The sequence below is a fragment of the Heloderma suspectum genome, chromosome 2 (genome assembly GCF_057233095.1).
Source record: "Heloderma suspectum isolate Gila_16-S chromosome 2, 16-S_ref, whole genome shotgun sequence".
In the NCBI taxonomy this organism is placed as follows: domain Eukaryota; kingdom Metazoa; phylum Chordata; class Lepidosauria; order Squamata; family Helodermatidae; genus Heloderma; species Heloderma suspectum.
Window position 1 is genome coordinate 22900410 of NC_139459.1, and position 18002 is coordinate 22918411.

General features: G+C 45.7%; 1 protein-coding gene across 1 annotated transcript in view; it reads left to right on the forward strand.

The window, feature by feature from the left end:
* ONECUT2 (one cut homeobox 2) overlaps nt 1-16308 on the forward strand; it is a 95808-nt gene extending 79500 nt beyond the window's left edge. Inside the window, exon 2 of the mRNA XM_084832965.1 lies at nt 14399-16308. Within this exon, the coding sequence (XP_084689091.1) occupies nt 14399-14685 (287 nt within the window). The 3' untranslated portion in view covers nt 14686-16308. The remainder of the gene's footprint in view (nt 1-14398) is intronic.
* The last annotated feature ends 1694 nt before the right edge of the window (nt 16309-18002 follow it).

An 18002-nucleotide genomic window follows, 5' to 3' on the forward strand; every position in this document is an offset into this window, starting at 1 on the left:
AGATCTCCTGAGGCCCAGTCCAACACCCTAGCCACTGCACCACATCAGCTCTCTTGCCTTGATTCTCCTCATGCTCAGAACTCTTCCCTGGAGAAATGACTATACAGTGCTGCCTCTCTTTCTCTCAGGTTCATCACATGGAGCTTTTTTTCTGCTACTGAGATGGCTCTCTCTCAGAAGTTTTCAGGCTCTTTAGATGATGCCGTTACCCTCCAGGGTGTCTCCCGCCATTTCCTCCAGCCTTTTCTGTGTATTCCCCAAATGCAAAAAAATGTGGTATCTCTTCCAGCCCACGGAGCAGGAGCGCCATGACCTCCCCATGAAATTCTCCAAAAGTGGGAGAAACCGCTCTGTCTGCCTACTGTGGGCATTTGTTTTCAGTTGCTGGGGGCACGCACAGTCAGGATGAGGAAGGCATTGGGGATGGGAGCAGGGCATGCAGGAGCAGATTTGACAGGCATAAGGGCAAGAATCGCCCACCAATTGCAACTCTTGCCTCTGCTCAAATCTTGCTGAGGAAGGACTTTCCTTGATTCCCAGGTGTCTGCCATGCAAATGCTGGAGCACATTTCTCAGTTGGAGGGAGAAAAGGGTAAATGCCTCCCTGCAACAAAGGGAGACAGATATGATCCCCCACCCCAGCAAGCTCAGAAGCAACATCCTCTGCTGATTCAGAGCACCCCATTAAGTTCAATGGGGCTTACTCCCAAGTAAGTGTGCCAAGGGTTGCAGACGTACAGGGTGATCATATGTCTACTCAGAAGTAACTCCCATTGAGTTCAATGGGGTCTACTCCTACATAAGTGTGCCGAGGGTTGCAGACTTACGGCACAATCCTACATTTTATGTTTACTCAGAAGTAAGTCAGAGGTTTCCTGGGGGCTGCGAGAAAAGAGTACCGCAGAAGTTAAGCTACAAAAATAAGAACATCCCCCCCACACACACACACACACTCCTTTGCACTCCTTCAGTTCAAACCAGGTGTCTGTGTGTAAAGGTGCCCTTCCTAATCCTGCAAAGAAGCCAAAAGTGGGAAGCTCCAGAAAGGATGTGGATTTTTGCAGGGGGTTTGCTTAATGTAGAAACACCCCCCCTCTCTCCTTTCAGATCTTTCCTTTATCTTTACCCCTTGGTTCTCATTCTTCTGTTAAAAATGGAGCCTAAGAACTTCTAATTGCATTTGCTCAGATTCAGCTCATCGCCCTCTGTTCTTCATTCACGTCAACACTGAGAATGTCAGCCTCTCAGAGCAGGGACTTTTCTTTCTCTTTCCTTTGTTCTTCTGCTACCCTGCACAGCCCTTTGTGCCTTGGTGGTGCTATCTAGACTGGTTGGACTGCAGCTCTCAGCACCGCTAGCCAGCGTAGCCAATTGTGAGGGATGATGGGAATTGTAATCCAACAACATCTAGGGAGCCACATGTCCCCCATCCCTTCTCTAGATGGTGCTATATAGATTAGAATTAAATCACCATGCCTCATATATGGGAAGATTCTATTCTTCAACATTTCTGGCTATTCTGTTCACTGGGTGGAATACTAGGGATGTACGAAAGTCACTTACCTTTTCGAAGGGTGACATTCGCAGTGGGGGGGAGGTGCTCCGTCCCTCCCCCCCGAAATTCTGGCTGGGGGGGGCGCTCCGTCCCTCCCCCCCGAAATTCTGGCCGGGGGGAGGCGCTCCGTCCCTCCCCCCCAAAATCCTGGCCGGCCGGCTCCGCAAATGGCAGCGGCCATAGCTGCCGCCATTTGCGTCCCTGCAGTCAGCCGTGATAGCCTACGTAAATGTTTACGTAGCCTACCACGGCTGATTTAAAAGAAAAAAACCCACGCGTATGCAAATGGCGGCGCCCATGGGCGTCGCCATTTGCGTTCCTTCTTTTGGCACGTCTTAGTCTACGTAAACATGTACGTAGACTAAGACGGCAAAAATAAGGGGAATGCCAATAGCGTAGCGTCTACGCTATTTGTGTTCCCCTTATTTTCGTCGTCTTAGTCTACGTAAATGTTTACGTAGACTAAGACGTGCCAAAATAAGGAACGCAAATGGCGACGCCCATGGGCGCCGCCATTTGCGTACGCGCGGTTTTTTTTTCTTTTAAATCAGCCGTGATAGGCTACGTAAACATTTACGTAGCCTATCATGGTGTTTTTTAAAAATCTAGCCGTGATAGGCTATGTAAATCTTTACGTAGCCTATCATGTTTTGTTTTGTTTTTAAACTGGAAATGGCACGGCGGCAACCGGTCGGAAGACCGGCCGCCGCCGCACCGCCTCCGGAGCCGCCGCCACCAGGAAGATTCGCCAAAGGTAAGTCCCGTCCCGGGGGGGACACGGGGGGCAGACCGTTTCGCCACCGATTTCGGGGGGCCGAATGCGCTGGCATTCGGCCTCCCCGAGATTCGTGGCGAAATTCTCTGACATCCCTAGAATATACTTGAATCTTTGGTGGTGTTTCCACCACAACAGAAGGAGAAGCTAATGGAGGAGTACTGGATTTTTTTAAAAAGGAATCAGCTTTGCTGTGAGCAGAGTTCCATGAGCAGATTCTCCATACCAGTAACAATCACTTCACAGAATATACTTCCTGGTGGGGATAGGGGTTGGAGTGAACGTCATCTGACTGGCAGGGGCTGCTCAACCAATAAGAGAGGGTTCCCTCCCATTACACCCCTTTCCCCTGAAAGTCCAGATGCATCAGCATTTCAGGAGCAAGCCTCACTGAGCACAGTGGGAGTTATTTCCAACTTACTTCTGAGTAGACACACATATGCTTGTGCTGGGAAAGGGGAGGGGAGAACACTAAGACAGAAACCAGCCCCATTTTAACTCACAGGATCTCTATAAGGGAGCTGTGAAGTAGCTACTTACTAAGGCGATGATTGGAGCGCTTTAACACATGCTGTGTCCATTGAGGGGGATCTCTGTTATTTCTGTGGGCATTCAGACGGCATGCCTCATTCAGCACAATGGGAGGAAACATCCCATCTGGGGTCACAGTGAAAGACACAGCCCTGGGCAGGGCTAGCATACCCAAGCTAAATGCTGGTGTTGGGGGCACACAGATACTATACTGGGGAGAACCCACCTTAAGGAAAAGAACAGGACTTTAAGCAGTCTCAGGAAATCCAATTTTTCCCTGATAAGTTCGGGGATGGCTGCTGGATGGCCACGATTGTCCCTAACATCATCTGTCCCTAACAACCTCAACACGCAGCTGGCTCCGAGTAAATCGGTGGTAGAAACACCCCCTTTGTCATGTAATCAGTAGCAAAGACGGCATCTCTGCTCCTCATTCCCTCTTATGCCTGCATCGTTATCTATTTTATCTATTTTAAAGTTGTGTGTTCTGCCTTGTCCATCCAGCCATGTGTAGTTGTTTTGTTTTTAAGTGGCAAACACCAGGAAACCAACATAGGAAATTGCCTTGTACCATTAGTCCTTCTAGCTCAGTTTTTGTCTACTACAGCTCCCCGGGGTTTCAGAGCAGGGCCTTTCTCAGCCTGACCTGGAGATGCCAGGAATTGAACTGGAGACCTTTTGCATGCAAAGCACGTCCTCTACTGCTCCCGGCTCCACTGTTTTGGGAGCATCATGTTCATTTCTGTTTAATATTTTAACGTTATTTGGAGGCAATGTGCTGCTCCTTTTGCATGCTGGAATGTACGTCTTGCCAGACTATTATTTTAAAAGGGGGTGGTGGGAGAGACAACCCAGCAAATCTGTTCCCAACCGTCCAGTGGAGGCTGGTGGCTCTGATTGGGGGGGGGGGGCTGTGAATGCTCTCTGCGTTTTAGCCAGAACCAGCCAGAACTCTAAAGGAGCTATCCATGGTGCTTAAACCCTTCCATGGACTAGGTTCAGCACCTTGGATAAGTCCTTTAGAATTCTGGCTGGAACCCAGAGTGGATTTACAACCCCACCAAAATGAGAGTCACTAGCCTCCACTGCAACCACCCATTTACTCCAGTCCCACTGGGAGGGAACACACACACACAGAAACACACTGCCTTGTGCCTACCCCTGTCTGGATGGATAATTGCACATTTCAACAGCTGTCACAGACATGATTCCTCTGCCTGATTAAACATCTGGGGTTGCACATACATAGTCCCAGCTAGATACTCTAAATGCCAAGTGTGTGTGTGTGTGTGTGTGTGTGTGAGAGAGAGAGAGAGAGAGAGAGAGAAAACTTGCCACAGAAATCTATTCCAGTTTGCTCAGAAGTAAATCCCACCGATCAATGGAGCTGACACACTAGTAAGTGTGTTTACAATGGCAGCATTACTCCTATAGTCTTCTCCCTGTTGAATAGTTGTCCTGTAGCCTTTCCTGGTTGAATAGGTGATTTGCAACGTTCACAGGGCAAGTGAGGCTATGCACTTACAAGTCCAGCTTCTGTGCACAGGTGAACATGGATCCATGATGTGCAGAGGAACTACTACACGGCTATCAGGGTAAAGAAACTTGCATTATGCAAAGGGTGTGGTGGAGTTCCTGGGGGGTGGGGCAGTGGAGGGTCATGCTCTGAGAGGTTGTGTGAAAAGACCCTTATAAATAGGGATGGGAGAACCAGGGATGTTTGAGCTCACAGCATTCTCCAAACTTCAAAACATGGTTCAACTTGCTCCCGTTTCCATTTGCAACCTGTTTTTCAGTTCACTCAAACAGGGAAACACAGAACACAGAAATGTGCATTTCTGTGCACATTTTTCAAAACTGCACACACATACACACCATTGATTTAAGTTTGAAAACACATATTTATTTTTAGAAATGCACAATTCAAAGTGTGCATTTTTCAAAAAAATTCGTATCTTTTTAACGTGATCACAGGTTCAGGAAAATGGAAACATTTAAAAAAAAAAGTGCTCCCATTCACATTCAGGGTTGTGAACAGGGCAAGTTTGGATGATTTTGAACTGAGATGAAATTCTTGTACCACCCTACTTATAATACCATAGCTAGAAACAGACATTCTCTGCGTCTTTGGCTTTCTGGACTGTGCGTGGTTTATAGGAGCTTTTTATGTACTCAGATCTTTACTTCTTTGTCTGAAATGCTTTGAACCTACTTGCCTAGATATCATTCTGCTAGAAAAGCAATGGTCAATGAGTGATCTAAGGGACAGAATCCAGCCCCCTGAACTGATTTTTCAAGGCCCCTGCAAGAAGCCAGAAAATAAGTGGAAGAACTGGAGTCATCTGCAAGTGACCTCAAATATCACTCATGCTCCTGAGATTAAGGGTTGTGAGCAGGCTGGCAGAACTACTTGCTGTTTCCTTCATGCAATTGCATAGGGTCCACTAAGAGTCTGAACCAAACCTCAGTTACAGCAGTTTCTGGTCTTTTCATAGATAATGGTCTTTTGTTTTATTGGATGCAGATAACAGGCTTGTAAAATGTTGATGTTCCACATTGGCATGTGTTTCAGTCCAGGGAACCTCAGAATTGTAAATGTGTATTTGGCAAGGCCTTTGTATTCTCAGAACAAGGAGTGGGAGGGGGGGAGAATTATGTTGGCTCAGCTTTGTCTCCAACCATGTGCATTAATTTAGCAGATTAATGTTGCATTTACTCAGCATAGTCCAGCAGAGCAGGAAATGTAGCACTGTAGAGTTCACAGGAGTAGATATAAAATATCAGGTCAAGATTGTCTGACCCACTATGCTAAAAGAGTTATCTGTTCTGAATTAATTTTAGAGTTGTTTTAATTGGGATTCACTTGCTTCACAGATTGACCTACTGGCCATGGACTAAATCGGGGATGGGGAACCTGTGGTCCTCCAAATGTACTTGGACTAGGAAGGTCGGAGAAATCCGCAAGAGAACCAAAGGAGTTCGGATTTTCATGAATCTGACCCATGGATTCTGCAGCGGACCGGCTTTCCCCCTGACGAGTGGATTCCGTGGACTTTCAGATCGGTTTTCTAACTTTCCCCAATTTTGCTCAAATTTCATTGTAGAAAAATACACAAAATAAAAACGGGCAAAATGCACATTTCCCCCCTAGAAGGAATTTGCGCATTTTCACAAACAAAAAAATCTAATTCTGTCAATGGGCAGACAACAGAACAAAACAATGACAATCTATGAAACACAGACGGAACGGATTTTACACAATCCATACATCCCTAAATGGGACTGTAACTCCTATCATCCCTCACCATTGGCTATTCTGGCTACAGCTCATGGGAGCTGCAGCCAATCAACATCTGGAGGGCTACGTGTTCTCCACCCCTGGTCTGAATGTTTATTGGTTGAGGCAGGGCCCTTTCACATTTTTAGGGGGTCCTTGGCAAAATATCTTCTGGTAGGCCTCTGCTATTATAGTAGGAAGGCCAGGTGTCCCCTTTTACAGAGGAGAGTCCTCTGTTTGAAGGGCTGTCCTGTCCAATTCCAGATAAAAGATCATGAACCATAAGAACTGTTGCCCATCCGGAATGAGCACCTGGGCAGCAGACAACAGGTGGGCACAGAGGTCACCTGGTCACAGTCTTCTACACTGTGGTGAGATATACTGTATTTCTATTGAAATTATAAACATAATGTCCAAATTTGTATCTGTGCATATAAATTAGCGTATACAAATGTCATGAAAATCACTGCCCCCTTTTTGGGCGATTCATAACTGGCCATCGTGTTGGATGCAGCAGTGGACCTCCTGCTGTGAGCTTACCTGGTGATCACCATTTTAAATTTTCCACAACATCTTGGAGGTAGCATCGCTCAGAGGCATCACAGGAAATTTAAAATGGTGGTTTGCAGAGCCAGCTGGTTGGCACAGTATCTCCTGGGCAGGCATCATGATGGTGGGCCCTGTCAGGGCCCTTGGACCCCAGCAACTGTCCAAGGGTGCTGGGTGCTGATGCTGGGCCTGGATGTCATGTACTTGCATGTCCTTCATTTTTCCTCTCATCACTTGATGACTCACAGCTGACTGTGTGCTCTGCTTCCATTGAAAAGTTTTGGGTATGATAGACTATGAATGCTCTACTTGGGATGTTTCATTGGTGATGGCAAGTCATCGCTTGAGGTGTGAGTCATCAAGCAATAAACCTGTATGTGTGGACAGGACCTTGGTCAGTATAACAACAACTGTTGTTGTAAAGAAAGTGCCTCACTGCAGTGCAATACAATAATTACATTGACAGGAATAGACACTGCTCACAGGCTTATGGCGCAATCCTATGCAATGTTTAGAAACAAAAAAAAAGTCCTACAGCTCCCAGCATTCCCCAGCCAGCCATGCTGGTTGGGGAGTGCTGGGATTTGTAGGACTTTTTCCTGTCTAAACATTGCATGGGATTGCAACCTTACAGTCTTAAAAGGCAACACCATTTTAAAATGGGGAAAGAATAGCACTCAGTTTGTTATCATCTGAAAGCATCAGAACAAAAATTCATATTAATTAAAGGGCCAAATTAGATATGATAATAAATGTGGGGGTGGTGCTGAAAATGGCAGCTATTCATCTAGTCTCTTGCCCTGCCCCACCCTGGCAATATAAGACAGAACTTTCCTCATGTTGTGACATCATGAGCCTCTTTGCTGGCCCAGTAATGTCACTGGACAAGTTTGATGTCCTAGAGCAGAGATGGGAAGAAGGTAGATCTCCAGATGTTTTGGACTTCCTACAAAAAGCTCCTGCCAGCATGGCCAATGGTCAGAAATGTTGGAGTTGAAGTCTAAAACATCTAAAGGTCTACTTTCTGCCCACTCCTGTCCTGGAGGCATTCATGCATCTTGCACCATTCCCAGCATGGATTGTCTCTTCCCACTAGTGCTACTTATCAGCGTCAGTAAGATGAGCATACAATGGAGGTTCACAGCATTAGTGCACTCCAAGAGACACTGTTCTCCCATTCTACAGGAACCCACTAATGTCATAGTATCTTCACAGAGATGATCTCAGACCTTCAGACTGACTTCCAGAACTCGCTTCTCCTTTGCCTCCCACTTACACACAAACCTGTCTTGTCTCCTCACCTTGTCTAGTGTGGGGAAGAAAGATGAGTCATCTCTGCCCATCATCTATGCCTTCTTGGGTCACCTTAGCTGCCTTTGAAACACATCACCAGAATGTTACCAGCTATCAATGGTGTTTTGCCAGGTCTCAAGCAGTATAACCTCAAGGTACTCACACTGAGAGAACATCACACCACAAATCTAAATAGGTCAATCCCTCTTCCCAGGGAACTGTGGGATTGTAGTTCTATGGGTGCAAGTAGAAATCTCTTAACAATTATTAACAATTCTCAGCATCCTACAATTCCCAGGATTCTTTGGGGGGAAATCAGAAGAGGTTAAATCAGTATAAAATTGGTATAAATGTACAGTGTGGATAAGGCGTGATAGCAAGAATTACAGAGTCTGAAGGGATCCTGAGGGGTTATCTTAACCAACCCCCATCCCATAACATTTTTATGGCTGAGTAGAATGTTTCTTGAAGAGACACTATAGGAGTACACACAGAGAGAGGGGGGGGGAGAGAGAGAAGTGCCTCTGTTTTGGGGCACCTCCTATTATGGGCATATTTTCTGATACCTGGTTCTCTTAATGGGGGGGGGGAACCAAAATGAATACAGTTATAGCTTTTGAAAATCCAATAGTTTAACTGTGTTTGAGATTATTGTCCTTCCCAGAAGCTTAACATAATCCAATTAAATACCTGTTTTTCACAGTTCATTTTACACATAATTTTCTCAGAGTTCTTTGTATGAATTTCTGAAAGTGTCAGACTTGGTCCTTCTTTAACTGAGAATTGTGAGTAGTATGTAAACCTGTCCTTGGAGAGGACACAGCCACATGGCTGCCAGTTCATGTTCATTTGGCTGTGAATGTTCAACCCTGTGCTTTCACACCTTGGATACCTCCTTTAGAGTTCTGACTGGTTCTGTCTGAAATCCAGAGCGGATTCACCATCCCAGTGACATCGGAGCCATCAGCCTCCACTGAAAGAGGGGCATTCACTATTCGATCCCTCATGACAACCCTGCTTGGGAGGCTCAGAGTAGCTGAGCCAGAGGAGCAAAGGTCAGCGACAGATACATTCCAGGGGATAAGAGTAGAAATAGTGGGCAAGCCCATGAGGGGCCAGGATGCATTTGTGTTGAATGCAGAAGGTGATGGAGGCTAGGGGCAGTATATCCATTGGGTTGCTCACACCCCCGCCGATTCTGTGGTGCTGTAGGGATTGGGCCCAGCACTTACACCCCAAGAAGACATGGGAACTGATTCTGAGTCAGATGGGAGGGGGAAGGAGTTGCCAAGGTGTTAAGGTTGCAGGAGTGGGGGCCGGTGAGAACACCCGGTGACAAAGAGGGCGAAGCCCAGCTGCAGTCTAATCAGTTGGATGACAGCCAGGCCAGGCCCTCCCCTGAACACTTGGGAATGCAGACTCCTAATGAAGAGGAGGAGGGGGTGGGAATAAGAAACCCAAGGGTTAGACCTCAGATGAAAAGGGAGGAGCAAGACAGGGACATGAGGTGCTCCAGGAAACTTGCAGCAAAGGAGGTGACCCTGTGGAAAGGCCCATCTTGAAGGCAGGACATGGTAGGCCACTCAGTCTAAGAAGGGTGGGGTGCATAGTAGCCAGTAGCTGTTTAGTAGCAACTCTCATTCATGGTATGTTAACCCAGGTAGTTACCTGAAGCATACTGTATTATGCAAAGCCTGCCAAGAAAGCTTGTTAATTGCTGCATAAGGATACTGTCTGTCACCTGAAGCAAGACCTGTTTGTTTGGAGTTTGCATAATAAAAGTAATTGACTGGAAACATGGCTTGATAGTTTGACTACAAAGGAAGCCAGGGGCCAGGCACCTGAGAGGTGCCCCGTTGATTCCTTTCTGCAAGCTGCACGCACCACTTGCGAAAAAGATTTAGCGTTTCCAGGGACAATTGAAAATTAACGAAAATGCTCATTTCTGGAACAGGGTAGGTCAGTACAGCTCACATAAGGGAGCTCTGCCACCCTGTCCCAATCCAGAAATGAGCGATCCAGAAATGAGTGCTCATTTTGGGGCTTCCTCTAGGAAGTGTTAAATTTCTATTGCACTAGCTTGTGCAACGGAATCGGAAGGACCCACCTCTTGTGCAACAGAATCGGCGGTGGCATAAGCAGCCCATTGGATACTGCCCTACGGAAGGAACTGAAGAGGAGGGTTACACGATCAAAATGGCAAGATCCAATGTGTCCTGACTAGGTGTAAGGACCAGGGGAGGGGGACTGTAACATGGCACTCATTGTCTGTTCTGGATCATGTCAGGCAAGGCGGGAAACACATCAGGACCTTGGATAGCACCCTGCAGGAAGTGCTGGCTGGACTATTCTCGCCTAAAGAGCTGTTGTCCCAGCAAAGGACTACAGTTGACAGAGGCATTTAGAAGACAGGCAAAGACTGGTCTTTCAGCAGCTCCTCCCCTGCTAGGTGCAGACTGTAGTTCTTAAAGGACCAGAGTGTGTTTCCGCAGTCTCATGTGCCCGCATGACTGAGGGACAGGGGAAGCTGTCTCGATGGCTCCTTAGTAGGGCTGTGCATGGACCCCCCGATCTGACTCGGAAGTTGCTTCAGGGCTTCTGAGGCACACCTGATTCTGCTTGGGCTGATTCAGGGGGCCCCAACCCACCACAGTCTATGAAGCTGAAGCGGGATTCGGACATCCGAATCCCACTTCGCCCACACACACATGCCACCCAGCCCCCAGCTCCTTACCTGGGCCCTTGTTCGGGGGGTGGAGGGGGCACTGCTGCCAGGGGAACCACCACTGCCACTGCTGCTGGTGTCACTAGGAAAGCTGCTGCTGGTGCTGCCGGGGAAGCCGCCACTGGAGAAAATGCTGCCCATTGCAACCCACCAACTGCTGACAGGCACGAGGGCAGGAATCACCCTCTAACTGCACTCCTCCCTTCCTTGGAAGTGGGGAGGGCACCCAGTTGGAGGATGACTCCTGCCTCTGCTCAAGCCTTCACAGGCTTCTTGCTTGCAAGGAGCCCATGAAGGCTTGAGTCAGGCGGCAGAAGCAGGAGTCGCCCCCCAACTGTGCTGTCTCCCTTCCTTGGACGGAGGGGAGGGCACCCAGTTGGATGCCGACTCCTGCCAATCAGAGTGGGCTGCCGCCACTGCTGCCATCACCTCCTAAGCCCTCTGGATGCACACCAGCAGTCGTCTTGTTCCAGGGATGGGAGGAGCCATTTTCCCCTGGTTTTGCACCGTGGCTGTGCTCACAAGTGGCAGATCCATGATTTTTCTGGTTCAGTCCATGGAGGCAGATGTTCTCTGTGCTATGTTGGTGGTCTGGAGGATTTGCTCTGCAAAAATCATATGAAATCAAGAAGATCCCTGGAAAGGATCCATGTTTTTGTGCCCAGGCTATGCCCATGAGTGGCAGATCCATGATTTTTCTCATTCAATCCAATCACAGAGATGTGCTCTGTGACTGGATGGTGGTTTTATGGGTCTCCCCTTTAAAAATCATATGAAGATCTCTGATTTAATGGATCCTCATTTTACCCAGTCCCCATAGCACGTGCTTTCTTCTTGGCTTCGTTCTGCCAAATGAGAGTGGGAAGGGTTAAGGCTTCCTCTGTCATTCCTGGTAGAGACTGGGGCAGTTGCTCCAGTGGCTAGGACTGGAGTGGAGAGAGAAATGCCATGGAGCTTCCCTCTCAGCTCCCGTCCCATCCAGCTGCCGCCGCCGCCACCACCACCACCATCATTGCACACAATGGCAGCTTGTCAGGGCCACAGGAGGCTGCTCAATTATCAGGAAGCTCATGCACCCCAATAGATAGTCTTGCGCACCCCCTGGGGTGATGCATCCCACTTTGGAGACACTGCTCTAGCCAAATAATGTTCAGACAGTCCTCTCCTCTCTGGTAACACCACCTCTCTCACAATGAGCAAATGGAGGCTGACTCACAGCAAAACTCACTCCCACCTCCTCCTCCTCCTCCCTCTCCTCTCCCCTTCCCCTGCCTCTCCCGAGGGCCGGATCTCTTTCAAATTGATACATCTGGCACATCCATGTCCTCTTCCCTTTTCCCCCTCCCTCCTCCTCCTTCTGCCCCTCCATGTGATCTTTCAGAAGTTGATACATTTTGGAGACAGCCTGTCTAGGCTGCTCAGAAGGCATAAGAGAGCTCCGAATATACGAGGCAGATGAGGCACTTTGTGGAGGAGCCACTTCACTTCAGGGTGCCTTGGTGCTGGTCTGATCTGCTTCGTATCATGACGAGGCACCTCCAAAACAGCCCGCTTCACCTCATTATTCGGGCTTCGCACTGAGGCAGTGCACAGCCCTACTTTTTAGCAGATAAGGTGCTATATACATATTTTGTTGTTCAGTCGTTCAGTCGTGTCCGACTCTTCATGACCCCATGGATCATAGCACGCCAGGCCTTCCTGTCCTGCGCTCTCTCCTGGAGTGTGCTCAAGTTCATATGCATTGCATCGGTGATGCTATCTAGCCATCTCATCCTCTGCTGTCCCCTTCTCCTTTTGCCTTCAGTCTTTCCCAGCATCAGGGTCTTTTCCAGAGAGTTTTCTCTTCGCATTAGGTGGCCAAAATATTTCAGCTTCAGCTTCAGTATCTGTCCTTCCAATGAGCACTCAGGGTTGATTTCCTTTAGGATGGACTGATTTGACCTCCTTGCAGTCCAGGGGACTCGTAAGAGTCTTCTCCAGCACCACAGTTCGAAAGCATCAATTCTTCGGCGCTCAGCCTTCCTTATAGTCCAGCTCTCACAGCCATACATTACTACTGGGAAAACAATTGCTTTGATTAGACAGACCTTTGTCGGCAAGGTGATGTCTCTGCTTCTTACTATGCTGTCTAGGTTTGCAATAGCTTTCCTCCCAAGGAGCAAGCATCTTTTAATTTCATGGCTACAGTCACCATCTGCGGTGATCTTGGAGCCCAAGAAAGTAAAATCTGTCACTGCTTCCATTTCTTCCCCTTCTATATGCCAGGAAGTGATGGGGCCAGATGCCATGATCTTAGTTTTTTTAATGTTGAGTTTCAAACCAGCTTTTGCACTCTCCTCTTTCACCCTCAACAAGAGGCTCTTGAGATCCTCTTCGCTTTCTGCCATTAGGGTGGTATCGTCTGCATATCGGAGGTTGTTGATAATTCTCCCGGCAATCTTAATTCCGACCTGTGATTCATCCATCCATTTCTCATGATGTACTCTGCATATAAGTTAAATAAGCAGGGTGACAATATGCAGCCTTGTCGTACTCCTTTCCCAATTTTGAACCACTCGGTTGTTTCATGTCTGGTTCTTACTGTTGCTTCTTGACCCTCGTACAGGTTTCTCAGGAGACAGGTAAGGTGGTCTGGTACTCCCATCACTTTAAGAATTTGCCACAGTTTGTTGTGATCCACACAATCAAAGGCTTTAGCATAGTCAATGAAGCAGAAATAGACATTTTTCTGGAATTCTCTTGCTTTCTCCATGATGCAGCGAACGTTGGCGATTTGATCTCTAGTTCCTCTGCCTCTTCGAAACCCCGCTTGTACTTCCGGTAGTTCTCGGTTCGCATACTGCTGAAGCCTAGCTTGTAGGATTTTAGTAATAAATAATTATAAAATAATAAATAAGCTGCAGGGGAGTCATCCTCAGAGTTAGATGATTGGTAAGCTATGTCCTCAGATCAAGACAGTATAGAAGTGAGTGCGAAGGGCTCCCCCTGAAATGGGAAGGGGGGCCTGTGACCCATCTGAATCTGAGTAATGTGGAGCCTCAGGCATAATGTGAAGCTTCAGGACCAGGAGACATGAGAAATAGCATATTTAGGCAATGTTGCATTGAATATGACACATTCTGGTCAGTTCTGGAGAGCTTGTACAACCCCCTAAACTAATTATTCTTAATGTTTCCCTCAGCTCTGCACACTGGTGCAGCAGCTCAAAGCATATTATATAGTATTGTCTGGCACAGCTTTATGAAGGGGCTTTTGCCACCTTAGGTTGGGATGGAGATGGCAGGGCATCATTACACAAATGGAGGGTGTGCCTCAGGATCCTCGGCATTCTCTAGTAGGGTTCCAGCATGCCAGCCACACCTTGAATTGTACCATTCCAGGCAGCTGCCTCATCCGCCTGTATAATAATAGTAACCCTGTTAATTACACACTGTGTATTAACTCAAATGGTTTCATTGGACTATGCACACAGCCTACATTAGTCACTTGCAGTCAGAGGAGATGGGCCTGAGCAGCTTAAATATTGACATTTCTGCAATTTGCACAATAAAGTTTAACAGTTTACATCTACTCTACCGCTCCATCAATGTTTTCAATGTATCACCTGCTCACTTGATTAGTACTTATGCATGCATTGATTCTTTTTCTCTCTCTCTCTCTTTTCTTTCTCCCTCTCTCTCTCTCTTTCCCAAGCATGCAAACGCAAAGAACAAGAACCAAACAAAGATAGGAACAACTCCCAGAAGAAATCTCGTCTGGTTTTCACTGATCTCCAACGCAGAACACTTTTTGCCATCTTCAAAGAGAACAAACGTCCATCCAAAGAAATGCAGATCACCATCTCTCAACAGCTGGGCTTGGAACTTACCACGGTCAGTAACTTCTTCATGAATGCTAGGAGGCGGAGTCTTGAGAAATGGCAGGATGATTTGAGCACCGGGGGAGCCTCCTCAACCTCCAGCACTTGTACCAAAGCATGATCGAAGAATAGAATCTAAATTGGGCACAACTCAACTAATATATATTAAAAGGAATGGATTCTTAATGGGGCCCTTCACTGGTGATTTGAGAGCACAATCCTCTTAAACAATAATACTAATTTACAGCATGGGACATTTAATTGAATTTAAGTGACTATTAGGTTTTGGGGGGGTGTTTTTTTTAATGTGCAGGTCAAAAATACATTTAAAGGCAGGCTAAGCATGTCTGAAACAGAAGCAGGTCATTCATGACCCAAATTAATCCAGGGCCAATATGACAGAGCCAATCAAAGCTTAAAATATTCATTTGCTTTGAGGTCAACAAGCTCAGCCAACAAAATTGCACCCAACTTAGCAGATTGCTAACCAAAAGAAATCCAAACATGTCTGACCTAATTTTGTTTTCTGAATGCTTAGATTATCTGCACTACTATACCAAAGCTCACAAACATTGAAACACAGAAGTACTGAGCACAAACTTTAACTAGACCTAAGAACATTGGGTTTTTATTTTAGAAACTCAGGCATTGTTACATTAAATATTTTCAGAATGATCCGACTTAATGCATTTGGCTTTTTTTTTTAACAAAAAAAGTTGTCTATGAACATATTGGTCTTGGATCAGTACGATTCAGTTCCCTTGAACCCAAACTATCAAGCACAAAGACAATAGATGTAGAAAACAGGAACTGCTCTGGACTCTGCCTGTTCTTACAAGACGTGCTCAGAGTTAGGGGATGTTAGTGAACATGTTGGTTTCAAGCACACTTTTGCAGGTCTTCACAATTTCTATTTGTACATAGTACAGACACACACTCAGGAAGCCAGTCTAGACACTACCACACATAGAGCAAATGCAACACTTCAACAGCTCTAGATTATTATTTTTTTTTAAAAAAAACCAATCATTAATAAGTTTGTTTTTTAATTCCAAGGCATCTCATTTCATCACGTCATTGTTGTCCAAGTACACTAAGGATACTGGGGGTTTTTTTACTGCATGAATTCTGTATTCAAGTTAGCTGGTGTTTTCAGGCAGGAAAATAAAGCAAATGCCTTCGCAATGTCACTGATCACTGGGGCACTTATTTAACTATGATCTCCAAGTCTGTTCCATGGATTAAACCATCTCCACCTACCACTTCATGTAAGAATGCAACACACCAAAGATGCAGGATACTGCAAGCCAAAGACCATTATAACTTGCCATTTTCTAACATCATTGTTGTCAGTGTTGTCACCTTCATCCTCAATGTAGTCAGATTTTGAATATGTTCGAAATCAACGTCAGTACAGCTCTCTTTCAGCTCCCCCTTCCAGCGAGCTGAAAGAGATGATGTTCTCAAGTGAAGTAACAACACTCACTTTTAACTGCGCTACAGTGTTCACCTAATGTTCACTCACACCATCTTGCTCATCAGAATTGTTCTGGTCAGACAATGTGCATATTTACCAGTGAATAGCCCCCTTTGCTTGGAACACCACTTGAGTGTTCAATAGCAAGCCAAATGCTGTAATGATCCTTTAAAGACACTTGAGACTCTTTTATGTACTACTTAATCGAAACCAAAGAAACTTTTTCTGCACCTACTTCTTCTGCAACAAACTGTTCCATTAAGGGAGAAAAAAAGAAAGAAATGAATAATAATTAAAAAAAAACCAAAACAAGGAAGCACGTCAGGAAACAAACCAATGCTAACACACTGTGTTTTGACAGACATCTTGGGACATTTTTAGGAAGCAGAGTTCAAAGAAAGGGTTGACAAGAAAGGAAATGAATGGAAAAGCCAATGGGATTGCTGCTTCATTTGACAACTCAGTAATCTTAAAGTTGAAGATTGTCTTTAATTTGTGCCTATGCAGTTTTTTCAAAAGAACAAGGAACAGAGCAACCGAGACCTCAACAGCTACAATACCAAAGAATGAGGATTTCTCACAACTTTTAGTTCAGTTCATTATCTCCCCTTGCACAGCTAATATGCTTACAGCACCATTGATCTGTGTAAAGGTAAATTGATTCTGTTTCTTTTGAGCAACAACAAACAAACACGCAAAAAGGATTGTTTTTTTTCTTTTCTTTTTTTCCAGTTTCTGCTCCCACATGGAATCTTCTAAAAGATTCCATGGGCTCCAAGTGTAAGATGTTGGGATACTAAGCTAACCAAATCTTCTCTAAACAGAGCTGGTGTGTGAGGAACCATCTTACTAGTTAAATGCTAAATTTGATTCAATGCCATTGTGTATGTTTCATGCTTTTAAAATGATCATCTAAGCAACAGGGGTTGAAGGAAAAGTTTTGTGAATGCAAACAAAATGACCACTGGAGCACTTCGTTGTTTGATACTGGAATAATCTCATACGAATACTAATTACTTCTTCATCAAATCTTCAGGCAGTTTGACTTTGTTATTTGCTATGACTCACATGGCCATTGAGTTGTGACCACCCAAGTCCAGATCTTTCTATTAGATCAGTGTTTATCAAACTAGGAAATCATGCCACCTTTCTAAACCTACTAGATCTTCTGCCATCCCTCCCCATAGCACGGCCCAAACCTCTATGCCACTTCACCCCATCTGCTTAGCTCATACCGCATCATACCACAGCACTTCTTCCCTCTGGCTCCTATAGACCCTTTCTCCCTGGGATACCACCTCTGTGACTTCAGGAACTATACCTACAGCAGTCAGAAATGTAAGGCTCTACTCCTCTCTATCATTGATACTAGTGGAACAGTAACCCTTGCATTGGGAGACCTAGAACCTTGGCTGCTCATTGGCCTATTCCCAATGAATAATAATATACCACCATCCTGTGATGTTACTTGTTTCTAATTCTTTTATAATGGGGCCCCATCAATGGAATTCTGCCTTAATTCTGCTCTAAGAGTAAGAAATGAAATTTGCTTAACCACTATATTCAAAATCCACCTCTAGTCACCACCTACACCGTGAACCACCTCCAAGGCATTTGCAACCCTCCTGTAGGGTATTGATTTGCCATTTGGGAATTAATGACCTAAACTTGATAGGTAGCTGAAGACATTGACATGCTGATATAATCTGGTTCCATTAAAATCAATGTGATTATTGCTATCAAATACAAAGATTTCAGTGGCAAACCTCCCATTGGTTTGAATGGTGCTAGACTACACTCTCAGTACAAACCCATCACTACCTGAGGTTATGGTTTTTTCCCTTTTGGGCTGCTAAATTTAAAACAATTAAAGCAAAAAGCAAAGTCTCTTTTTTAAAAAGGAAAGGGTCGGTATGGTTATTTTCTTTTTTAAAATGAATCTGGAACTCTAGTGCCAATAC